Source organism: Aedes albopictus, chromosome 1 (genome assembly GCF_035046485.1).
Source record: "Aedes albopictus strain Foshan chromosome 1, AalbF5, whole genome shotgun sequence".
NCBI classification, from domain to species: domain Eukaryota; kingdom Metazoa; phylum Arthropoda; class Insecta; order Diptera; family Culicidae; genus Aedes; species Aedes albopictus.
In genome coordinates this window covers 250161476-250185218 of record NC_085136.1, presented here as the reverse complement: position 1 = coordinate 250185218, position 23743 = coordinate 250161476, and the positions used below count along the sequence as shown (strand labels likewise).

The following is a 23743-nucleotide window of genomic DNA, read 5'->3' as shown; positions in this document are numbered from 1 at the left end:
GCCCGGTTTACGACTCGGTCGTCCGTTGCAGAAAAAAAAATAAACGATGATTGAGGTTAGGATACCGTGCATCTTTCTGTCGTGGCTCAGGCAGGCACTCTCTTTACCTAGCACATGTGAAAAGTGCAAACATCACATAACTTGCTCGCTCGTGTGGTTCGTGTGTGTGCTGTGCTGTCTGAAGGTAGGAAAAGGTGCCTAGAGGAAGAGGGTTTCCTGCGCTTCTTGTGCATTGTGTGCGAGTTTACGAGCACGGCGAGGTTGAGGAACTTACGGAACAGAGCAAGACTAACGGAAGGATTTAAAGTGCTAACAGGTAGCTTCCGGGTTTTGGCATCGTTGTTGTTGCTGGTGCCGCCAGAGCATTTTTCCGTTCGACGATGTCGACCGACAAAGAATTTTCAGTTACGGAGGTTGGAGCACGTTTCTGCGGGGTTGTGGATTAATTCTGTTGGTTCGATTTTGTGCTTTCAAGCGGTTAAAGTTTGATTAAGCTTTGCAATGGTTTTGGCGAATCTGGTGGGTGACCAATTCGACATCTGTTTGAAATGGTCAGGAGTGAGGCTTGGTTAATCAAACTTGTTATTCCTAATGAAAAAAAACTAGAAAAAACTTGTACAAATTGCAACAAGAGAGGTTTGAAAAGTCTAGAGTGACCAATTCGACATCTAACACGAAATTACAGAAGCTATCTGCTCTACACTCTCGGAATAAACTACTCCAGATCCAGAGCGATCGGCTTCAGGCTCCAGCAGAGACTCTTGAAGCAATCAACTCCAGGCACCTGGAGCAATCAATTCCAGACTCCTGGGACAATGTGCTCCAGATTCCTGGAGCAATTAGATCCAGATTCATAGAGCAATCAGCTCCAGACTCATGGAGCAATCATCTTCAGACGCCTGGAGCAATTAATTCTAGACTTCTGGAGCAATCAACTACAGATTCCTGGAGAAATCAGCTCCACACGCCTGGAGTAATCAGCTCCAGACTCCTAGAGCAGGGGTTCCCAACCTTTTTCAGGTGGCGACCCCCTTTAAGAATTGTCAAAACATCTGGGGCCCACTATTTTTTTTTACAAAAAAATATGAATTAAATTAATGAAACCGTTTTTTTTTTTGGAACAGTGACGTAGCCAGAAATCTATTGTGGGAGAGATTTTTTCGACGTTCAATGATACGTTTTTTTTTTATTCGACATACACATTTCGTAAACATTAATGTCATGAACATTGAATTTGAGTCGTAGCTGAAAAACAGCGGCGCAGCCGAAAATTTTTGTTTCTTCTGAGGCACTTTATAATGACATTTTGTTCCTCAAATTGTGCCTTTTGGGGGTGGCCGTATACAAAATTTTAAATGGATATAATTTGCACAAAATAAAATAAAAATTTAACAATTTCTTTTGGTAACGTCGCGGCCCCCTTGGACTGGCTTCACGGCCCCCCAGGGGGCCGCGGACCACCGGTTGGGAACCCGTGTCCTAGAGTAATCAGTTGTAGACTCCTGGAGTAATCTGTTCTAGACTCCTGGAGCAATCAGTTCAAGACTCCTGGACCAATTAGCTCCAGACTCATGGAGCAATCAGCTCCAGACTCCTGGAGCAATCAATTCTAGACTTCTGGAGCAATCAGCTCCAGACTCCTGGATCAATCAGCGCCAGACTACTGGAGCAATCAGCTCCAGATTACTGGAGCAATCAGCTCCAGACTCATGGAGCAATCAATTCTAGACTTCTGGAGCAATCAGCTACAGACTCCTGGAGTAACCTGCTCGAGACTCCTGTAGCAATCAGCTCCAGACTCCTGGAGCAATCAGTTCAAGGCTTCTGGAGCAATCAGCTCCAGACTCATGGAGCAATCAATTCTAGACTTCTGAAGCTATCAGCTCCAGACTCCTGAAGCAATCAGCTCCAGACACATTCTGCAATCAGCTTCAGACTCCTGAAGCAATCAATTCTAGACTCCTGAAACAATCAATTCAAGACGCTTAGAGTAATTAGTTTTAGACTCCTTGTGCAATTAGCTCCAGACTCCTGGAGCAATCAGCTCCAGACTCCTGAAGCAATCAGCTCCAGACTCCCAGAGCAATCAGCTGCAGAATCCTAGAGCAATCAGCTCCAGACTCCTGGAGCAATCAGCTCCAGTCTTCTAGAGCAATCAGCTCCAGACTTCTGGAGCAATCAGCTCCAGATTTCTGGAGCAATCAGATCCAGACTTCTGGAGCAATCAGCTCCAGACTTCTGGAGCCATCAGCTCCAGACTTCTGGAGCAATCAGCTTCAGACTTCTGGAGCAATCAGCTCCAGACTTCTGGAGCAATCAGCTCCAGACTCCTGGAGAAATCAGTTTCATACTCAAGCTGTTCACAAATTAACCTAGAACTCCAATGAATGGTTGGAAATAATTGTGCAGTTAGCACACAACTCGCTTCAAGAAATCAAAATGGTGTCGAAAATCGGAAAAGGTGTCGAAATAGGTGTCGAATTGGTTCCCACTCAACTTTAATTTAAATGTTTCCATTTCAATTCAGATTAAACTTCAAGCAACAGAGCAGACCAATCGATGCGATGAGGTTTTCAACTGAACTTGTGACTGATTACAAATAACCTTTTGTAGTATGAAGATAGGTGTCGAATTGGTCATCTCGTAAATTTAGGCGTTACGAAAATGTGACGCATGTAAATACTATACTGCTTGGATCAGTCACCGTCGATTACGTTGCTAAAAGTTTTTTTTTGCAAATAGGTGTAGAATTGGTTACCCCTAAATTTGTTCACTTTAACAATCTCGAAACTTAAGCCCATAAATTCAACAAAAGACATTGTTACCTAATTGTAAATCCCAACTAAATCTCCTCGCCACACATCGAAGGATTACACATGTCCCCCTTCAGCTCCAAAATAAGATTAAATCGTTCGACACACGTTCCACAAAAACTCTCTGCCAAACAAACCTAATCACTTCCTCTTTGAGAGAACCCCTCTTCAAGCATAATCAGCACAGACACCAGCCAGTATGTGCTATTGGACGTCTATTCCCATCCCCATCGCATCCTTCTTCCTGACTCATATTTGATCACCCTCACCCACTTCTAACTGAGAGAGTCCTTGAGAGTGCGGTGTTCATAATCGTTGCTGCTGCTGCTGCGTGTTTGCCATCGTCTTCATCGTCACATTTGGTGGTGGTGGTGGATATGCAAACAGACCATCGCACCCCCTATCTCCAACTCACCATATCAAACGGGGGATGTTTCTAAATCCTCTCGAACACGACGAAAGGCACATCCTCCGGTCCGGACCGGACTCATTGTCGTGCGTCCTTCTTGGTGTGGCGGCCATCATCAGAAGGCGAAGTAAAAAAAATGCTAGCTGATAAACATAAACACCTTGTGTGTCACCATATTCTACGATTGGGATGATGATGCTGTGACGAGCTGCAAACTATACAGAGAACAGTTCGATAACTATCTGCAGTCGATTTTCGGTTTAAGTTTTTCCTTGGATTTACATGTACCGAGTCAGCAGCGGCGGTGAGAGGTCATACGATTCGACATTTAGAGGGAATTTGCGTTGATTTTAATCGAAATATTGATGAATGTGAAATTTCTCTCAAGTAACTCAACGAATTGGTGTCGAATCAGACAATTTTCCAAGAGATGAGATAGAGCATCCACCAGAGATGAGAGCGAATCGACATTTCGAACAGATTAGCTCCGATTCTAGTCGCAGTAGTGAAGATTGAGAAATGGCCTTTGAAGAACTTAAAGAATGTTGCAAATAGGTGTCGAATTGGACGACTTTAAAGCAGGCTAAGAGTTGGAATAGAGCGTCCAGCAGAGGTGAGACGATTCAACATTGCGAACAAATTAACACCGACGTTAAATGCTATGTGAAACTGCGCTCATGCAACTCAAGAAAGTTACGAATAGGTGTCGAATTGGACCCATTTTCACGAGGCCAAGAGTTGAATTAGAGCGTCTAGCTGAGATGAGAGATTATTCGAATAGACACTGATGAATGTGGAACTGCTCTCAAAGCATTCGACGAATGCTGCGAATAGGTGTCGAATTGGACGATATTCCAAGACTGCAAGAGTTGATATAGAGCGTCCAGCAGAGATGAGAGGGAATCGACATTTCTAATAATTTACATTTCCATGGTCAATTTACATGTATCGAGTCAGTAGCGGTGATGAGAGGTCATACTATTCAACATTTAGAGCGAGTTTGCTTTGATTTTAGTCGAAATATTGATGAATGTGACACTTCTCTCAAGTTACTCAACGAATAGGTGTCGAATCGGACAATTTTACAAAAGTTGAGATGACTATCCACCAGAGATAAAAACGAATTGACATTTCGAACAAATTAGCACCGATTCTAATCACAAAACTGAAGATTGAGAAACGGCTTTTGAAGAACTCAAAGAATGTTGCAAATAGGTGTCGAATTGGACGATTTTAAAACGGGCTCAGAGTTGGAATAAAACGTCAAGCAGAGGTAAGAAATTTCAACATTTCGAACAAATTAGCACCGACGTTAAACGCTATGTGAATCTGCGCTCACCAACTCAAGGAAAGTTACGAATAGGTGTCGAACTGGACCCATTTCTACGAATTCAACAGCTGGAATAGAGCGTCTAGCTGAGATGAGAGATTATTCGATTAGACATTTCGAACGAATTAGCATCGATTTTAATCGCAATACTGATAAATGTGAAATTGCTCTCGAAAGCATTCAACGAATGCTGCAAATAGGTGTCGAATTGGACGATATTCCAAGACTGCAAGAGTTGACATAGAGAGCGTCAAGCAGAGATGAGAGGAAAATGACATTTCTAACGAATTAGCACCGATTCTAATCGCATTCCTGACGAGTGAGGTACTCCATTTGAAGCACTCAAATAATTTTGCGAATAGATGTTGAATTGGACCTATTTTCAACAGACGGAATAGAGCGTCCTCCAACAATTGCTGGGAAGTATTGTGAGAGTTCTTTTGTCAATTTCATTAGGATTCCCTTTGATCTGTATTGATAATATTATCGGCTATTCATCGAAAAGAAAATTACTTTTGATTTTTTTGGGGCAAATCCTGCAGAAGGATTCCTATAGGAACATTTCTTGAGAGACGCTTTCGTATGTACGTCTGAAGGAACAGTCCAGGTGGCGCGAAGTAACACTCCCCGGGGAGCTTGTAGAACAACATACCCGAAAGTACTCGACTATAAAGACACTTATCGAAGAACAATGCTGAAGGAACACGTAGAGAGTTCTTGGGAAAACATTTTTCAAGGACCACTTCCGAAATAAAAAAAACTTCTGAAGAAGCATTCCCGGAGCAATTCTCGAAGGAACATTTCCGTAGGATAGGAACTCTTTCAAGTGGAATTTCCAGAGGATCCCAGATGGAACTCAAGGAGAAATCTCAGATGAAACTGCTCTTGAAATCTTCGGTGACACTTCTGGAGAAATCCTGGGTGGAAATTATGGAAAATCTCAGTCAGCTTTTTTGAAAAAATCTCAGATAGAACCCTTGGAGAAATCTTACTTGCCACGCTTGGATTAATCCCAGACGAAACTGCTCGATCAATCCCAAAATTCTCGAAGGAACTCTTCTAGGATTACCAGTAGGAACCCTCCGAGCTAGTCCCGGTGGTACTGCTGAAAAATATTCCTGGTGAATATCATGGAGAAATCTCTGGTAGAACCCCTGAAGAAGTCTCAGGTGCCACTCTTCGCAGGCGATACTACTGGATCAATTCCACCCAGGTAGAACTTCTAGAGGAACCTCAGTTGGAACTAATGGCGAACTCCCGAAGGAGTTCCTGTAGAAATTGCAGCTGGAATCCTCCGAGCAAGCCTAGGTGGCGCTGCTGAAAAAATTCCAGGTGGAACTCCTAGATGAATCAGGAGTGGAACTTCTGATGGAATTCGAGGTCGAACTTAAGGGATTTTGAAGGAATCGCAGGTAAAACTCCTGACTAAATTCCAGGTTTAACACCTGGTGATATTTTAGGTGGAACTCTTGAAGGAATGATGTGTTACACATCTGTACGATTCCTTTCATCGTCCTTATGGTGTTGGGCCACTGAACCTTATTTTATAAATCAATCCGGAAGCCCTTGAAGACAACATTTTAAAAATGAGAAATAGGTGTCGAATTGGTCATTTCATCATTAGCTTTGGTTAAATCCATCTGATCTGAGTTGACTAATAACGTGGTACACATCAGTATGATTCCTCTTATCATTCTCCTATGGTTTAACGAACAAAAGAAAATTCCTCCATCATCCGATCATTCCCTCACAAATCAAACACCTTTGTGCTGCTTCCGCTCCAGCAACAACCGGAAGCCAATCGCAAATACGCCATTTCGACTCCCAGAGAGCGTCCTTTTCGCATAGGTCTGGTCCGATCCTGCTCAGACGACTCGACCCGATGACAAATATGGCAATGGATTTATTTTTATTTATGATGTACTTACACTACTCTTCTTACCGTCTCCATTCTCCTTGGTAGTTGTCCTAGCTGTCCTCCGAGGTGGTGTTTGCTCGCTCGTCGTTTGAAAAGAGAACAGAAAAATCGTTCTTAAAGCAAAAGGAAATATTGTCCCTTTCAGGAGCATCATCACTGGATACAGGGAGCTCCCGAGAAGACGTGAATGACGAAACAAGAACAAAATGAGAACAAGACAATCTTGTTATAAAGTTCCTAAAAATTGAGAGAACTTAGACTTTTTTTAATACTTGGTTTGCAAGGAGTACAGATTTTTCTGCGGATTATTAAGTCCAATACAAAAAAAAACATTATATTGTTACATTACAATACGTTTTATTGTAGATATCATATAGAAGACAATACAAAAGCAATACACTGAAACCTCCATTTAAGTCGATGCATGGCTGATAGAAAATAATGTTTACCGTACAAGCAATGACAAAACTAAAGACTTTTATATTTTTTAACACTCCGCATGATAAAGGAGATTTGTCAAAAATATAAAACTGTATAGTTTAGTCATTGCTTGCACGATAAAAATTATTTTCGATCAGCCATGCAGCGACTTAAATGGAGGTTTTAGCGTATAACGTACGGCAATTCACCATACAGTGTATCATCATTGAGCATTTAACCATATAATGTATAGGTTGTTGTAACAATGAAAAAAGCGATTTTTGTCCAGACCTGTTAGCTCTTAACAAATTTTGACACTTGGCTATTTCAAGTCAACACTAAAGTGTGCTCCTGTTCACCTACACATACTGGTCTGGATTTTTCCCTCTACTCGGAAAAGATCGAAGGAATTTCCGATTGTGTCGGTATTTCTCCTTTCACGAGTCTGTCCGGGCACGTGACTTCCGTTCGGTGACGGCGCCGACCACTAAGCTGGCCTGGCGGGGAAGGAATCGGGCCGCCAAAGGGCAAGTCAATATTTATTCTCTCACTCCTTGGTGCGGTCATCCTCTGTACAACAATGAAGAAATATGGACAAACGAAAAACGACCACCACCTTCACCACCCTTTGGACTGCCACCAACCGCCATCGCTGAGATGGTGGATTATTTACGATTGTGACAGAACGGAATTTTTCCGTACCATTGCTTCTTCAGTATGTGATGTGTGGTGTTACCACCGACGTCGGTGGTGTTACCGTACTGGATTGTCTGTTGTTTACGTACAATAAAAAAACAAATTTTAGTAAAGAATAGTCATGATACAATGTATTTTTTTATTCTTAATCACTTAACCTAATTTACAGCTCTATTGTCCACTAGGGCACTACGTGAGCGATTTCATTTGACAGCTGCACTTACATTGTGTACAGCGCCTAGATGTATATTCTATTCTACTTTATCGAACTGGTTGCCTTTCTGCTGCTTTCATTTTTCTACTCTATACATGGTAGAATGATGAGCACAAGGATGATGGATGGCCGTTCTTCCTTTCCAGTCCGATTGGGGGTCCATTATGAGTAGCAGTTCGCCGATATCCAGGTATCCGGGTCCGTTTGAGCCACGGGGCTCAGAAGAGGGTCAGTGTCAGCCGCTCTCGGGGGAAGAGCAACTGACGAAAAATTGCAAGTGCCGGGGCTGGGAATCAAACCCATGACCATCCGCATATGAAGCGAACGTGTGACCAACTACGCCACGGGCCCCGACTATATATACATACAATGTATTGTATCATTCAAACGTAAATTGTTATGATGACAATAAAAAAAAAAAAAGATCAAAGTATGATACAACTTATGGTATGTAGCATATCACATATGATAAATGAAAATGTTGCTGTTAGGGTACATCCAGGAAGACATTACCATAAAAATAATATACTACATTCTGTTAGTAATGGTAACAATTAATGGTCGTTGTATGATAATTCACAATACATAAAATAGTACACAAAGTTCATTGTATAAATAAATGTATTGTGATTGAATGAAAAAACATTTTTTAGACTAACGATCAGATATCAAATTTAACTTACGATACATGGTATGGTACGTAAGTATAAGTTATACAGTATTTTTATGGTAGCTACAATTACTCATATTGTGATGGTATTCTGCAATGAATTGCCTTTTCATTGGATATTTCATCAGAGAAGTTGCTGTTTTCCTGTAGCTGATGTTGCTCTTACCATGCTACTATCTTCGATTTTATGGTATTTTCAGTTTTAGTGATTGTTTTCGTCGGGTATTTCCGTTTGCTGAGTTCTTCGCACACAGAAAAAGCCCCATCCGGTTCGCCCTGATTCCGGAAACTACCACTTAATTAGTGGCAAATTATAAACCATTTCCTCTGCGCTGTCGGTTGGGTTGGAGTATCGCTTTCGGTTTGGTCCGGAGGAACTTCGGAAATGATATTATAGAGAGCGACGCGACGGTGGAATCAAGACAAAACTTTCTTCGCAATCTGCTTAGAAATGTAGCCTCTTTTCCGGTTTCAGTTTGTTTTAAGCGCATTCTCGTCGAGAATGAATGAATCGACGAACGTGTTTCTTCCGGCGGTTTCAGCTAGAAAAAGATGACGACTTTGGCAAGGAGAAAGTTTTTGGGTCTTTGGGCGAAAGTGGAAATGTTCGTTTGCTGGGCGAGAAGAAGTTCTGGGCCAAGATTGCAGCGAAATATGCTTAGAGCAAGTATCACACTCACACGTGATAATTTAATTTGGCTTCATCAATTTTACACCTGTTTCTGATTGGCTACCGTACTTTTTGGACAGCAGCGTTACTCAGAAACATGCAAAATGGTCATTGGCAGAGGAAGCTCTCAGCAAATAACTGTGGAAGTGCTCATAGAACAATAAGCTAGGAAGCGGGCTTTACTTTAGTGGGAAGAAAACTATTTCTTGAAATCGTATGATTAAATAGGTATAGAATTTGTCGCATATCTAGAAGGCTGGTTGCAAGTGGATTGATGAATGATTCCTACAGTGAAAATTGGTATCTCAATAGTAATAGAATACTGAATCAGAATGGAAAGGGAACCAATTCCATACCTGTCCAAAACAGTTGCAAATCCAAACAGAGTTGTTGAACTAATCTCTAGATGATCAGTTCTAAGCCAATCCGAAGCAAGGTAAGGATTGACTTGAAATTTCTATCTATGTGAACCGGGATATTCTGATGTTCTATGATATACTGATAAATAGGTGTGGAATTGGTAGTACCAGGCTACCTGGACTACTAGGAATGACATTTTACAGCTAGCCAGGTAGTAGAGCAACCAATTCTACACCTATTTATCATCCCATCAAGGAACATCAAATCATCCCGATTTGCTTTGCTTGTTTTGCCTTCATTTGCTTTGATTAACTTAACTGTGTACCAGCTTCTTTTGGAACCGATGACCAGATGTTTTGTAGCCCTTCAAGAGAAATATCTAGAAATTGAAGTTAAGTAAATCAAATTTTAACAAACTCATGTTTGAATTTATGTACAAATTCGCACACTGAATGTGTTTCCAAAACAAAAATTAACTATGCATTTGCTTCAAAGTAGACTGTAAGGCATGGTACACAAATTACGTAACGCTAAAATCGGCAATTCCAGACTCCCTCCTCCCCCTTGTAACGCTTTTTGTATGGAAACCAAAAATATTTTGTATGGATCGTAACGCTAAGCTAGACTCCCCCCCTCCCCCTATAGCGTTACGTAATTTGTGTACGATGCCTAATGCCGAATTCTTGTTGAGGATAAATGGGTGTGGAATTTGTTGCCTCACCAAAAGGCTGCCGGTGAAGAGTGATGTTCATCTAGCGTCCAATGATATTATATAAGCTCGAGCCGATTTTCAGTACCTGGTTTGTGCCGAATATCTTCTGATATAATTGATTAGGACATACCTTATTTAAGCCTCTTCTAGAGGATCTCCTGAAAATGAAGATTCTATGTGAACTACATACTTATAAATTTATGTTCGAATCTCTAGAGTTGTAATATTGATTTTTAAAACATCTTAGTTAAGAACTCTCTCGTAATTTCCTCCAAAACGAAAGAGGAATAAAAAAAACTTCGATATGGAAAAATAGGTGTAGAATTGGTAGCCATTCCACTCCACAGAAGAGTCGGTTTCTGACGGTGAAGAGTTGGACATACAATTTCTGTTTTTCAAAGAAAGAAGCTGTTTGGAACTTCTTTCTAGCAGCCGATTCCTACTGCTGTAATTCATGGACTAATGAAAACTCCTAGAAATAGGAACGTCCAAAAATGGAAGTTGAAATAGTCTATGATGTACACAAAAAATAGTTCTTGGACTAAATTTCAAAGTTCTTATAGTATTTTCATAATAAATCTTGCGATATTCTGTAACTCCACGTTGTAGCTTGATTGAGGTAATGACACATATTCCACCGTGACGTTACAACTTTTGACGCTTTTTTGATAAGATTTTTCACAGTAATTCACACTATAACTATTTATAAGGAGAATCTGGCCTTCTCAGTCTAGGGAATCCAAACGATAAAATTTGCTTTGCCCGACGTTTCGGACTGATTTATTTGGCCTTTTTCAAGGGTAAAGCAGTCTATCGTTTTTTGTTTTACCCTTGAAAAAGGCCAAATAAATCAGGCCGAAACGTCGGGCAAAGCAAATTTAATCGTTTGGATTCCCTAGACCACGGGTTCCCAACCGGTGGTCCGCGGCCCCCTGGGGGGCCGTGAAGCCAGTCCAAGGGGGCCGCGACGTTACCAAAAGAAATTGTTAAATTTTTATTTTATTTTGTGCAAATTATATCCATTTAAAATTTTGTATACGGCCACCCTCTAAAAGGCACAATTTAAGGAACAAAATTTCATTATAAAGTGCCTCAGAAGAAACAAAAATTTTCGGCTGCGCCGCTGTTTTTCAGCTACGACTCAAATTCAATGTTCATGACATTAATGTTTACGAAATGTGTATGTCGAATAAAAAAAAACGTATCATTGAACGTCGAAAAAATCTCTCCCACAATAGATTTCTGGCTACGTCACTGTTCCAAAAAAAAAATCGGTTTCATTAATTTAATTCATATTTTTTTGTAAAAAAAAATAGTGGGCCCAGATGTTTTGACAATTCTTAAAGGGGGTCGCCACCTGAAAAAGGTTGAGAACCCCTGCCCTAGACTGAGAAAACCAGAATCTCCGTAGCAAACCATTTCCAGTCGAAAACCTCTAGCACTATTTATAAGTTATAGTGGAAAATATGATCAAAAAAGGCGTCCAAACGTTGTAACGTCACGATAGAATGTGTCTAATATCTTGGTTATGGAATTGGGCTTCAAAACCATCTAGAGGAACTTTTGGTAATGGAAATGCTGAGAAAATACAACTGATTGTATGTGAAGTTTTGGACACACCTTGGAATTGATTCAGAAATTTATCTCAAACGTATCGGAAGAAGCCTCAAAGTGGATACATCGATGCAGAATTGGTTTCTCAATCTATTTAAGAAAAATCTTGGAAATGTAAATGTTTCGAATTTTCTCTGTGATAAATTGCTGTAGAATTGGTTGCCTGTCCGGCAAGCTTGCCTGTAAAGAAAAGGACAAACAGTTTTAAATTTTGACTGTGAATGTCCATCAAAGCATTCCTTAAAAGATTTTGCAGTAATAAAAATAACATCGCTAGAACAGGAATTGATTCAGAATTCCTCTCAGACATATCGGAAGTAGGAATCCTCAATGTGGATAAATAGATGCAGAATTGGTTTCACAGCGTGATTGCCTTCAAAAAGTAAGTTTTTACTTTCTACAGCATTGGTGTCAAAGAAGCCAATAACCAAAAAAAAAAAATGAGAGAATATGATGCCGTTTTAAAATATCAAACTTATTACGTATATTAGGGTGTTCCTGAACGAAATCTATCAAAAAATCAACTTTTTAAGGTTTTTATAATCACAAATGAGACTACAAACTAATTTTATTGGCACATGTTGTTCGGCGAAAATGTAGCAAACTAGTATAGCTTTCAATTTCTGCCGAAAGAAACTCAAAATTGATTTGATGCACCTCTTAATTTCAATGGATTTGGCTGAAATTTTGACCAGTTACTTCTTTTAGGATGCCAATCAAAATATGGGGGTGGACTAGAGAATCAGAGAACATTTTTGAAAAGGTGGACAGGCCTAGTGTTTGTATGGCGCCTAAGATTTCTCGAACTCCTTCTTCTTCTTCTTCTTCTTCTTTATGGCTTTGCGTCTGCACTGGGACTTAGTGCTCTTTGAGCACTTCCACAGTTATTAATTGAAGGGCTTTCTTTGCCTGCCATTGCATGAATTTGTATATTGTGAGGCAAGTACAATGATCCACTATGATTAAGAAGTCGAGAAAATTTTCCCGACCGGAACGGTAATCGAACCCGCCGTCTCCGGATTGGCGATACATAGCCACTAGGCTAACTGGAGACCCCCTTCTGGTATCATTTCTTCAAAATATAATGTAGTTGCTATTTTGGATGGATCTTCTGAAAAACTATTGAAAAATTCTCTAAAGAACTTGTGAAACATTTGATAAATTTCCGCAAAAAGCATTTTTGTTAGGAGCTCTTTCAGATATGTAGTTTTGGAATATCTTCTGATGAAATTGACTAGGACATAATTTTAAGACCTGCTAGGAGAAGTTTTTGAAATGGAAACAAATGTACACTTTCATGAGTTGTTGAACTAATCCCTAGATGTATTATCATGACTTCGAAGCAAATCTTAAGCATGGCAAGGATTGACTCAAGACTTCCTTCTTAACTTTGCTCGGGATCCTCGAATGTTATCTAAAGTGCTGATAAATAGGTGTTGAATTGGTAGCTCCTCCACCAGGCTAGCTGTAAACTATCAGACATGTGATTTCTGTAGTACTATGAATGACGTTTTACAGCTAGTCCGATGGAGGAGCAACCAATTCTACATCTATTTATCAGCACATCAGAAAACGTCAGAGCACTTGCATGATCACGTGCTTTGCCTGTAGATTAAAATTATGTAATTCGCTTTGTGCATTAGGGCAATTTTTTACCATAATCGTTCACTACATCAGGGAGCTGTTCCCAACGTGATGCATTAGGAAGGTTAACTAGTATTTTCTGTTAAGATTCATAGCCAGATGTTTTGTCACGATTTCTAAGCAAATCCAAAGCCTTCAAAGTTAACCGGAATGCTCGGATGTTCTCTGATTAGCTGATAAATAGGTGTAGAAGTGGTAGCTCCTCCATCAGGCTAGCTGTAGAATATCTGTACCATGATTTGTGGCATACTATGAGTTACATTTTACAGTTAACCTGTTACTGAATGTGTTTCCAAAAATGGATTCCGAATTTGCTTCGAAGTAGACTGGAATACGGAAGACTCGTTGTGGATGGATAAATAGGTGTAGAATTGGTTACTTCCAGAAGGCTAGCCATAAAGAGAGTGATTTATGATTTTTATCTAGCTTCCAATGGTATTATATGCTCGAACCACACTACAGTAGTCTGTTCATGCTTAAGAACTTAGACGGTAGAATTGATTAGGACACATCTTGATGCCCTTTTTGAGGAACTTCTGAAAATGAAGATTCTTGACAAATCTGTGATCAGCTCATTTATAAATTCATGTTCAAAATATCTAGAGTCGTTGTATTGATTTCTAGAACATCTTAGAATAATTGAGAACTCTTTGAAAGCCTCAATATGGATAAATAGGTGTAGTATTGGTATCCTCTCCAGTTCAGAAAAGTCTGTTTCTGACAGTGAAGAGTAAGTTCTTGGAACTGATTTCCTCTCAGGCGTATCGGAGGTAAGAAGCCTCAATGTGGATAAATGGATGCGAAATTGGTTACTTATTATATTTTCAATCTTAGAAAAACGTAAATGTTCCAGATTTTTTCTTGGACGAACTGGAACGTTCCGATGTTTTCAGATGTAGATCAATAGGTGTTGATCTTGGTTGGTTACATGGCTGGTGATTTGACTGTGATGGAAACCAACGTAAAAATGGCTTTTAAATCTTGCCAAAATTCAATCCTTAAAATCCTTAAAAAGATTTTGCAGCAAAAAAAATAGTCAGGACACGAAAAGTTTCAGAAGTCTTTTTAGACGTGTCGGAAGTAAGAAACCTGAATGTGGATAGATGCGGAATTGGTTTCTTATTGTAAAAAAAAAAAAAATAAAAACGTTAATGTTTCCGGATTTTCTCTTTCTGTGACCAATTGGAACACCCCGATGTTTTCTGATGTGGATAAAAAGGTGTAGAATTGGTTGCCTGTCTTGACAAGCTTGCTGTTACAGGAAGTGACAAGAATTAAATGTTGACTGGGAATGATGGGATTCAACGTGAAAACGGCTTTCCAGTCTTGCCAAAATTCAAATACTGCTATTTAATCTTGTCCAACATTTCGGACACACTTCTTCAGGGCCTCAATTATTGCAGATATCTCATGCAGTTTTGCGCTGTTGAACACTGCTTAGCTGCTGCGAGGGAAAACCCAATACGCACGACAGTAGGAGTTTAACAGACCAACACTGGGCGAAAAATATGTAATAATTGAGTCCCTGAGGAAGGTCTCCAAATGTGACCGAAACGTTGGACAAAATTCTGGATTCTGGATTTTCGATACAAATAAAATTTTTTAAAGAAAGCCTTCAATAACGTTAACAACAATAAGCCTTCAATAACGTTCGAATAATTTCGCTAAGGATTTCAAGAAAGGATGCTTTGAAAGATTCACTAAAAGTCCTCAAAGAATTGTCCATTAGTGTGGGTCATCGGAACGGTTTTCTCAGATCAAAGCTTTTTTGGTTCCGTTTCGGATCCTGAGTGTCTGTGCAAAATTTGAGCACGATCGGTTGCGTCTACACTTTGCGCATTACAATTGAAATTTGTATGGGATTGTGTATGGGAAAACATACTTTTTTGCATTTTAGCCATAAGTTGAAAAAGTTTGTCTGAAAGTTTTTAACCGATACTGTAAAATGATAGCCTAGGATGTTCTGAAAAACTTTGTTGAAGACCGCAAAGCGATCCGATGCTTGTGAAAATAGTTATAACCAACGAACCGCATTCATGTGTTTATGTTTTAACATGTAAAGGAATAACAATAGCAACAAAATCATGCTGTTTCGCCAAGCAATGCCAACGCTATAACTTTTTTCATAAGCATCAAATCACTTCGCGGTCTTCGACAAAGTTTTTCAGAACACCCTAGGCTATGTTTTCACTTTATTGGTTACACGGTTTTAGAAACATTTGAGCTTGTTATGGGAGAAATGCAAAAAAGTGTGTTTTCCCATGTAAAACCCCATACAAACTTCAAACGCGATGCGCAAATCGTAGACATAACCGATCGCGCCCAATTTTTGCACACTTATTTGGGTCCTGAAATATGATCAAAAAAGTTTTGATCTGATAGGATACAATTAAATTTTTTCATTTTTCCATATAAACGATGACCCACTCTATTGTCCATGTATTTCTGATCTCGAGGGAAATTCACAGTTACTCAGTTGTAACCGTTAGCTGCTGCTGCAGAAGAAACAACACTGGACGAAAAATATGCACTGATTGAGTCCTCTTGGACACGTTAAATGAATAGTCGGACATGGTTAAATAGTAGTGATGGTTTGCCTAAGCAAGCTGGAAAAGCCATCTTCACGTTTCCATTAGAACTTTTCTTCGTGGTCTTCGATACGAAAAAACAACGCTGCCAAATATCTTGAAAGAAATTTTGCAAGAATTTGTGTCAAGAATATTTTTGGCAAATCCTAAAATAGCTAAAATGTTTTACAAACTTCACTATCACAAAAGGATGCTTTTTAAAATTCAAAAGAAAATTCCCAAAGAACTTTCAACGTATTTCTGGACTCTTAAGTGCATTCAATCAAGTTTTTCTTAAAAGGCAGCGAATTTCTAGAATGTTCGCTAGGAATCTTGCATTTTTATATATGACTTAAAACTGCCGGAGGTCCTTAGAACTATCATAAAACCCAACTAAAATGGTTCTGGTTTCATCACAGCTCTTCGTAGAACCTCTGAAAAACGAATTTAACTTCAAAATGCCATTGCCATCATTCAGAACTGGGTTCTGATTGTAATTAGAAACTGCCAAAAAACTAATCCAAAGGATTTCATTTTTCTTAAATATTCACTGTAACCTAATGTTGATTCATGAAACTCTTCAGAATTTCTTCACTGAATTTTTCGAACAACTTTACGTTGACAAAATTTGGAATTGAGCTTCAATTTAGATAAGAAATTCATCAAAAAAATAAAATAAAATAACAGTGAAGATTTATTTAGTACCTTAACCTGTTATTCATTAAAAGGATTCCTTCAGATATAATTTCCATTGATTTTCCCGCGATTGCCAACATTCAGAATTGTGTCCTGATTTTAATAAAAAAAAAACTTCATAGTTTCTTCCATGAATTTTTCGAAAATATTGTCATTGCCAATATTTTGAACTAGATTAAAAAATCCGAAAACACGCTTCCAGGGTTCCTTAGATTTAAACTCAGAAATGCCCCAGAAAAACGTTTGCCTTTAAATTCTCCAGAGTTTCCCTGGCTACTTCCTCAGAAAAAAAATCAAAAAGAATTTCCCAAAGGTACAGGCTGCAAGCTTGGTAATCAATTTAAAACCTGTGTCCAAGAAAACGAACAACCACCATAAGGTGCGAGAGAGAGAGACCAGAGATGCCGATTGGTAGTTAGGTGTCGAATTGGTTACCCTTTTATGAATAAGCATTTTCAAAAAAATACGCTTTAGACTACTATTTATTAATAACAACCTTCAGAGTTGCTTCCATTAAATTTTCCCGTAATTTTTCCATTGCTGACATCAGAATTGACTTCTGATTAAAAATTAAAAAAAAAACACAAAAAAAAATCCATTAAAATTTGCTTAAAAACACCTCTTAAACCTGTTATTTATTCAAAAAGTCCCTTAGAGTTTCTTTCTTGAATTTTCCCAACATTTTTCCACAGCCAATATTTAGATTCTGATTTTAGTAAGATTTCTTCTAGAGTTCCATGCGCAATGCCTCTACAAGACCGACACAAATCTTTCTAGGAACCTTCTAGGTTTCCCCAGAAATGGCTCTGAAACCTCAGAGAAAGTGGAATTTTCCTCAGAAATACCTTTAAGTTTTCCAAAGTATCCACCTATTCATTACTATTATCTCAAAAAAAATACCACTTAGACTTTCCCAAAGACACGATATCTGTGTCCAAGAAAACGAACAGTTTTAACAGATAATAGACACATACCGATTGTTAGTTAGGTGTCGAATTGGTTTCCCTTTTATGAATATGTGCAGCTGCCAGTGAAGCGAGTTGCACATGGTTTTGGTTTTATCAGCAAATTATTATTCTTTTCGAAGCATCTTTTGATAGGGTAACCAATTTCAAGACCAACAATTGAAAAGGTCGTATCAACATTTTGCAAACAAACATGTTTCTGTCGACTTAGGGCCTCCTGAATTCCACCCACACACCTCACCACCACTAATCAAGCTTTCTGATAGTTGTGGTGAGATGCGTGGGTGGATCCCAGAAGGCATCAAGTCGAATAAATCGTGTTTATTTACGCAGTGTTGATGCGGCCTTTTCAATTCTTGGTCTTGATTTCATGATGTTAAAATGTAAAAATAACCAATAAAATTAGCAGTTCTAACTGCAACAGAAAACGAACCAGTAGCTGATCAAGATAAATAGGTGTCGAATTGGTTGCTTTTCTCTACTCTAAGTAAGCAACTAAGGTTTAACAGTTGTACATGATTATTCTTGTCTCCGATTTTGGTAAAACAATAATAAAATTCAATACCTTTTCGATTTCGGTTGGTGTCTCGACTAATATGTGAATTTTTAAAACTGTCATTCACAAATTGATCATTCTTCAAGCTATAATCCATCAAACCACCGACTGCAACAACATTTTCCCGGTGACATTTTTCCACCGCCAGCGCCAACCATCGCGAAAAATCAACGCGCAACAATCTGGCTAAAAACCGCAACAATTGCCACACCATAAGCCTGGAACTTTTCACCGTTTCATTGTTCCTCGCCAGGCCGCCCGTCCGCAACCCATAATAATGGCGAAACGCCATCCCATGGTTCTCCTTCCTGCTCGCCGCGCCTCATCCAGGCAAGGCGAGTCGAGCCCATGCGATGCAGTCGCATGGACAAGACTGCTGTTTCGCCTAAAAGGTAGGCAAACCGCAACCCACCACATCGCATCGGCTTGGCGGCGATGGCGACCGAGAGTCAGTCGCCGTTTCCAAGGCCTACTTTTCCTCGCGTCCGGGCGCGTCCGTCACCTGATGCTTTGTTGCGGTTTGTCATCTCATTCGCACGCTCTCCGTCACAAGGTGGTGGCGCTGGCTGCTTAAAAAAACTGTCGGGGAGAAGACCAGCAGCGCAGGAGAAAAAGCACAATCTCCATTGTTATGGTCGGTCGGCGGTCAGATCGGACCGTGGAGAGGAGGAAACAACGCGCGAGAGGGCGCTTTGTTACCAGCCAGTCAGTGACAGGAAAATTCCTTGAAAGTGGTTTCCCACAGGAAAATTGTCGCTTGCCTGAGCAGGCAGGCAAAAAATAGTGGAGGGAAAACTTTGATAAGCGCTCGCGGTTTGAGTCCGGGCTATTAATAATTTAGCGAATGCGGCGACGGCGACAACGACAACAGAGGAACAGAAATGGAAGGGGCGACGATGATCGGGGATATAGAAGTTTTCGCTTCTCTTGTCGTGGGAATTACTGGTCGCGAACGTAACTACTACTTTTATTATCCTACTGGAGGTGGTTCACTGCTTTTCAAGATAATGGGGGCGCTTTGCGTTTGGAATAAGGAGCTAAAGGCAAGGAAATAGAAGCATGAAATTAGAAGCTATACAGAAGCAGCTGGAAGGAAGAAAATAGAAGCAAGAAGCACCGAGCCAGAAACAAGAAGCTAAGAAACTAGAAGCTATAAGCAAAAAGCTAGAAGCTACAAGTAAAAAGCAAGAAGCAAGGAGCTAGAAACAAGATGCTAGAAGCAACAAGCTAGAGGCTAGAAGCAAGAAACTAGTAGCAAGAAGCAATAAGCCAAAAAACTGGAAGCAAGAAACTAGTAGCAAGAAGCTAGAAGCATGAAACTAGCAGCAAGAAGCAAGAAGCTAAAATCAAGAAACCAGGAGAAAGAAGCTTGAAGCAATAAGTCAAAAGCAAGAAGCATGAAGGTAGAAGCTAGAAGCTAGAAGCAAGAAACTAGTAGCAAGAAGCTTGAAGCAAGAAGCTACAAGCTAGAAGCAAGAAGCTAGAAGCTAGAAGCAAGAAGCTAAAAGCAAGAAACCTGGATAAAGAAGCTTGAAGCAATAAGCTAGAGGCTAGAAGCAAGAAACTAGTAGCAAGAAGCAATAAGCCAAAAAGCTGGAAGCAAGAAACTAGTAGCAAGAAGCTAGAAGCATGAAACTAGCAGCAAGAAGCAAGAAGCTAAAATCAAGAAACCAGGAGAAAGAAGCTTGAAGCAATAAGTCAAAAGCAAGAAGCATGAAGGTAGAAGCTAGAAGCTAGAAGCAAGAAACTAGTAGCAAGAAGCTTGAAGCAAGAAGCTACAAGCTAGAAGCAAGAAGCTAGAAGCTAGAAGCAAGAAGCTAAAAGCAAGAAACCTGGATAAAGAAGCTTGAAGCAATAAGCCAAAAGCAAGAAGCTAGAAGCAATAAACTAGAAGCTAGAAACAAGCAGCTAGAAACAAGCAGCTAAAAGCAAGAAGCTAGAAGCTAGCAGCAAGAAGCTAGAAGCGAGCAGCTAGAAGCAAGGAGCTAGAAGCAAGCAGCAAGAAGCAAGAAGTAAGAAGCTAGAAGCAAGCAGCTAGAAGCAAGAAGCAAGAAGCTAAAAGCAAGAAGCTATAAGCAATAAACCAGGAGGAAGAAGCTTGAAGCAATAAGCCAAAAGCAAGAAGCTTGAAGCAAGAAGCTAGAGGCTAGAAGCAAGAAACTGGAAGCAAGAAGCTTGAAGCAAAAAGCTAGAAGCTAGAAGCAAGAAGCTAGAATTAAGAAGCAAGCAGCTGGAAGCAAGAAGCTTGAAGCAAGAAGCTAGAAGCTAGAAGCAAGCAGCTAGAACAAGGCTGCCCAACCTTTTTCGCATGTTTAAGACATTTTCTATCGGTACGTTCGCAGAAAAAGTCAAACATGGCATATTTTGGCATCAAACGAAAGCTTAGTGTTACATCTAACTCATCCAAGTTAAAAAGTTAGAATTTATGGAGAGTTTGTTGCTACTGATGCAGATGAACACAAAAAACAGTCCAGATCAATTTTTTTACTAAATTACCTCGGTAGCTAAGTTGATAAGTTAAATTATAATTTCAACACATGTATCCATTAGCCCTAATACCAGGCTTCCATTTGATGCCAAAAGATCTAATATCTGACCATTTTTACGATCGTACGGACCAAAAATGTATGAAACAAGCGAAAAAGGTTGGGCAGCCCTGAGCTAGAAGCTAGAAGCAAGCAGCTAAAAGCAAGAAGCAAGTAGCTAGAAGCAAGAAGCAATCAGCTAGAAGCAAGAAGCAAGAAGCTAGCAGATGGAAGCAAGAAACCAGGAGAAAGAAGCTTGAAGCAATAAGCCAAAAGCAAGAAGCTAGAAGCGGGAAGCTAGAAGCAAGAAACTAAAAGCAAGAGGCTTGAAGCCAGAACCAAGCAGCTAGAAGCAAGAAGCAAGAAGCCAAGCTTCTTGCTTCTAGCTTCTTACTTCTAGCTTCTTGCTTCTTGCTGCTAGTTTCTTGCTTCTTGCTTCTAGCTGCTTGCTTCTTGCTTCTAGCTACTTGCTACTTGCTTCTAGGTGCTTGCTTCTAGTTTCTAGTTCGAAGCAAGAAACTGGAAGCAAGAAGCTTGAAGCAAGAAGCTAGAAGCAAGCAGCTAGAAGCAAGCAGCTAGAAGCTAGAAGCAAGTAGTTAGAAGCAAGAAGCAAAAAGCAAGAAGCTAGAAGCAAGAAGCTAGCAGCAAGAAGCAAGAAGCAAGAAGCTAGAAAAAAGAAGCTAAAAGCAAGAACCCAGTAGAAAGAAGCTTGAAGCAATAAGCCAAAAGCAAGAAGCTAGAAGCAAGAAGCTTGAAGCTAGAAGCTAGAAGCAAGAAACTGGAAGCAAGAAGCTTGAAGCTAGAAGCAAGAAGCTATAAGCAAGAAGCTAGAAGCAAGAAGCTAGAATCAAGAAGCTAGAAACAAAAAGCTAGCAGCAAGAAGCTAAAAGGAAGAAGCTAGAAGCAAGTAGCTAAATCAAGAAGTAAGAAACTAGAATAAAGAAGTTAAAAGCAAGAAACTGAAATCAAGAAGCAGGAAACCAGAAGTTGAAGGTAGAAGCAAGGAGCTTGAAGCAAGAAGCTAGAATAAAGAAGCTAAAAGCAAGAAACCAGGAGAAAGAAGCTTGAAGCAAGAAGTTGGTAGCAAGACAAAAATTAGAAAAACTTTCAACATTTCCTAGTTTTTTTCCTAGTTCAGATCAAGTCTAAAGATCAGATTAAATCTGAACACATAGTTTCGTAAAGCAGTTAAAACTCCTGCTCAGGAGTTCTTTCAAACTATCGTTTTTTTTCTTCTTTCGCGGGTATGTTTTTACGACGGCTTTTACAATGTTTCAAAATCGCGGGCTCACGGATCAACTGTGCGCTGTGCTGGTGTGCCCTCCATCATGGTCCGGATCTATTCGAGAGAGGCACTTTGTCCAACATTTGCCGGCGATGAATGAAATGGTTTTGGGCTGATGGTTTTGGGCGACGAGAGCACATTTGCACAAATTGTTGTTGGACTTCTTGTGGATTTTTTTTTCACGGTGTAAAAGTGTGGTAATGGGGGACTAGGTATTTTGGGATTCGCGAGGCGAACGAAACTCTGTTTCTCTCTGTTTCTTGATTCTCTGTTAGGCTTTAGCTTGGGATTTTTATTTTAGTTCTGGTGTGTGGTTTGCGTGTGAGTGTGTTCCGGTTTTAGTTGTTCTCATACAGCTTAAGTTTTTTCGTTTGTTTGTTTTCGTTTGTACATACCCCCCACTGACAAACAACGCCGGTACAGTAATACTAATTAATCTTTTTTCTGTCTCGTTTTTTGTTTATCCACCGCAAAACTTGTACAAACAACGTACGAACCAACCAACAAACCAACCGACCAACCAACCTGTGCTGCACCATCCTCGCAATATCCGCTCTCGTCACAGGGGTGTATGGTGATGTACAACGTGTAAAGATACTCTACAACAAGAAGGATTCAGCACTCATCCAGATGGCTGAACCTCACCAAGCGTATTTGGGTAAGTACATACCGAGTTTGTTAGTTTTTTTTTATCGGATTTTGGGTCACTGTCACCCATAATGGATGCCAATTCCACACCTTACTTCAATGTGAGTGCTTCTGTTCAATCAGAACACGACAAATAATGATTATTATGTATGCAAAGTAGGTGAACAATTCCATGCCTAGTCCATATATACAATTTTTAAATAATATATTTTTGAAAATTGGTGAACAATTCTACACCTTAATGAACACGAAAGCAAAAATTTCCGATGACATGAAATGCTAAGTTAGGGATCCTTCAAAAATCAAACGAACTCCAGTAGAGCCTACAGTCCAATCGGTTCGATTTCAATCATGTCCTTGTACTGTTACAAGCCGATAGTACTACTTCTTCAGAGAGTCTCCTTTAATTATTGCCACATCCATTTTCCTAGGCAAACAATTTGTAGTGAACAACTCCACACCTTCTAAGAATACCCCTGCACGAATTCGTGTTCTGCTGTCTAACAACTGTATGTTGTGTCCTAAGATGATTCCCAGAAGAATTTTGGCAGAATTCCAAAAAAAAATCTGACAGGATTCTCAGAGGATTCCTGAGTGTATTATCAAAGGAAAACTAAGAAGATTCCCAGAAGTATCACAAAAGAATCATGGGAAAAGAAACACTGAGAAGATTCCCAGAGAAATCTCGAAAAGATTCCCAGAGAAATCTCGGAAAGATTCCCAGAGGATTCCTCAAGAAATCGTGACAGGATTCTCAGATGAATCTTGGAAGGATTCCCAGAGACATTCTGAGAAGATTACCTACGGAATCCTGAAATAATTCCCAGAGGAAGAGAATTCCTTGAATAATCCCGAGAAGATACTCAGTGGAATCCTGCGGACTCTTCAGAATTCAGGAATCTGATGGACTCTTCAGAATTCTCTCAGGATTCTAAGAATTATTTTAGCATTTTCCTCAGAATCATATTTTCATTCTGCTCAGAATCGTCTCAGGATTCTCCTCAGAATCCTCTTAGGATTCTCCTCGGAAT

The 23743-nt window shown here is 39.8% G+C and overlaps 1 protein-coding gene across 9 annotated transcripts in view; it reads left to right on the top strand.

Annotated features, from left to right (window-relative positions):
* Positions 1-23743, top strand: part of LOC109400406 (polypyrimidine tract-binding protein 2) — a 1522650-nt gene that overhangs the window by 1429327 nt on the left and 69580 nt on the right. For all 9 annotated transcript variants that reach the window (XM_062846598.1, XM_062846603.1, XM_062846594.1 and 6 more), the window contains one exon: positions 22630-22722. In XM_062846598.1, the coding sequence (XP_062702582.1) occupies positions 22630-22722 (93 nt within the window). The remainder of the gene's footprint in view (positions 1-22629; positions 22723-23743) is intronic.